Raw genomic sequence first — 1,504 nt, 5'->3', positions numbered from 1 at the left:
AGGACCTCCTGTCTCCAGGCTTGGTGCTCTCTCTACTGAGCCACCTACTTTCCTCTCATTTGACATTTCTCTCTTGAGTCATAACTATCCTAAATGTCTGGCACTTGTCAAGCTGACATACAATTTCAGGCTTTTTAAAAATGTCTTGCCTCTAACATTTATCCATTTTGCTTTCTCTTCTTGTTTCAGATCCAAAAGAAATGCTGAAATTAAATAAAATTCTGTTTTGACTTGGATATTTATCATGGGCATCCAGAATTCAAAAATATATTCCAGTCCTCTTTCTGTTTTTTCAAGGAAGAACAAGGATGCCAAGCTTGTTGAAAATATTACTATGCATGATAAAGAGGACCATAATGACAAAGAATTGAAGGAATTAAAGGAAGAGGAGGAAGAAGAGAAGGAGAGAGTAGAAGACAGATCTGAAGAAGATTTGGATGAAGAGATATTCTTTAAGTTTGTGATTCTGCATGCTGATGATGACATCCATGAAGCTCTCAGGGTTCAAGAGATGCTGCAAAATGACTTTGGTATTAAACCTGGAATAATCTTTGCTGAAATGCCATGTGGCAGACAGCATTTACAGAATTTAGATGATGCTGTAAACGGGTCTGCATGGACCATTTTTTTATTGACTGAAAACTTTTTAAGGGACACTTGGTGCAATTTCCAGTTCTATACATCCCTAATGAACTCTGTTAATAGACAGCATAAATACAATTCTGTCATACCAATGAGACCCCTGAATAATCCTCTCCCCAGAAATAGGACTCCATTTGCCTTACAGACTATCAATGCTCTGGAAGAAAAAAGTTGTGGCTTTTGTAAACAAGTAGAAAAAATTTTCCAGGATTCTGTGTATGAGAAACAAAAAGCCATATGGAAAACTGAAAAAAATACAGTAGATGCTTAGAAAAGTAAGAGGAATAGGACATTTTGGTGAATGCAGCACAATAAAATGATATCATTGGAGGGGGGAGGGCAAAATGATGTTGCCATTTTATAACATCTTCAAAAAAAGTTAAATAAAATTTCTGAGAAAGCAGAATAAGAATGATGCTTATTCTGGAAAAAGTCATTGGCACTGAAAACTTATGGAATTTACATGCTTCTCCAGACAAGCACTAATCATTTTGATTACTCTGTTCCCAGGTCCCATTCCCTTCCACCCCCCTATTTGAGACTGTGACAAAGGATGTACTCTTTTTTTTTTTAACTTTTACCTTCTGTCTTAGAATTGATACTACAATATAAGATTTAAATTAATATCCAATAACTTCAAGTATTACATTTTATAAGATTTATTAGTAATCCTTGAAGTAGAAGAAATAACAGAACAAAAGTAAAAAAAATCTGAGTAAAAACACATGGGTAAAATTCTCCTGCCTGGCTCTGACTCAACCTCCACCACAGCCTTCCCAGGAGCAGAGAGAGAGGGGGACACAAAAATATATCCTCCCTACCTTAGCATGTAGCTAAGGTGCGAAAATGGGATGCTGGGAAA

The 1,504-nt window shown here is 36.2% G+C and overlaps 1 protein-coding gene across 1 annotated transcript; it reads left to right on the top strand.

The window, feature by feature from the left end:
* Positions 1-203: 203 nt before the first annotated feature.
* On the top strand, positions 204-1,077 carry TICAM2 (toll like receptor adaptor molecule 2). The gene has a single exon (XM_044661825.1). The coding sequence runs from the start codon at positions 245-247 to the stop codon at positions 911-913; it is 669 nt and encodes a 222-aa protein (XP_044517760.1). The 5' UTR covers positions 204-244; the 3' UTR covers positions 914-1,077.
* The last annotated feature ends 427 nt before the right edge of the window (positions 1,078-1,504 follow it).

This window comes from Gracilinanus agilis, chromosome 1, assembly GCF_016433145.1.
Source record: "Gracilinanus agilis isolate LMUSP501 chromosome 1, AgileGrace, whole genome shotgun sequence".
Lineage (NCBI taxonomy): Eukaryota > Metazoa > Chordata > Mammalia > Didelphimorphia > Didelphidae > Gracilinanus > Gracilinanus agilis.
The sequence above is the reverse complement of the archived record's forward strand: the minus strand, read 5'-3'. Positions and strand labels throughout refer to the sequence as shown.

Bases quoted from the DNA above. Each gene is read 5' to 3' on its own strand.
- TICAM2 (XM_044661825.1), top strand. From the start codon at position 245: ATGGGCATCCAGAATTCAAAAATATATTCCAGTCCTCTTTCTGTTTTT.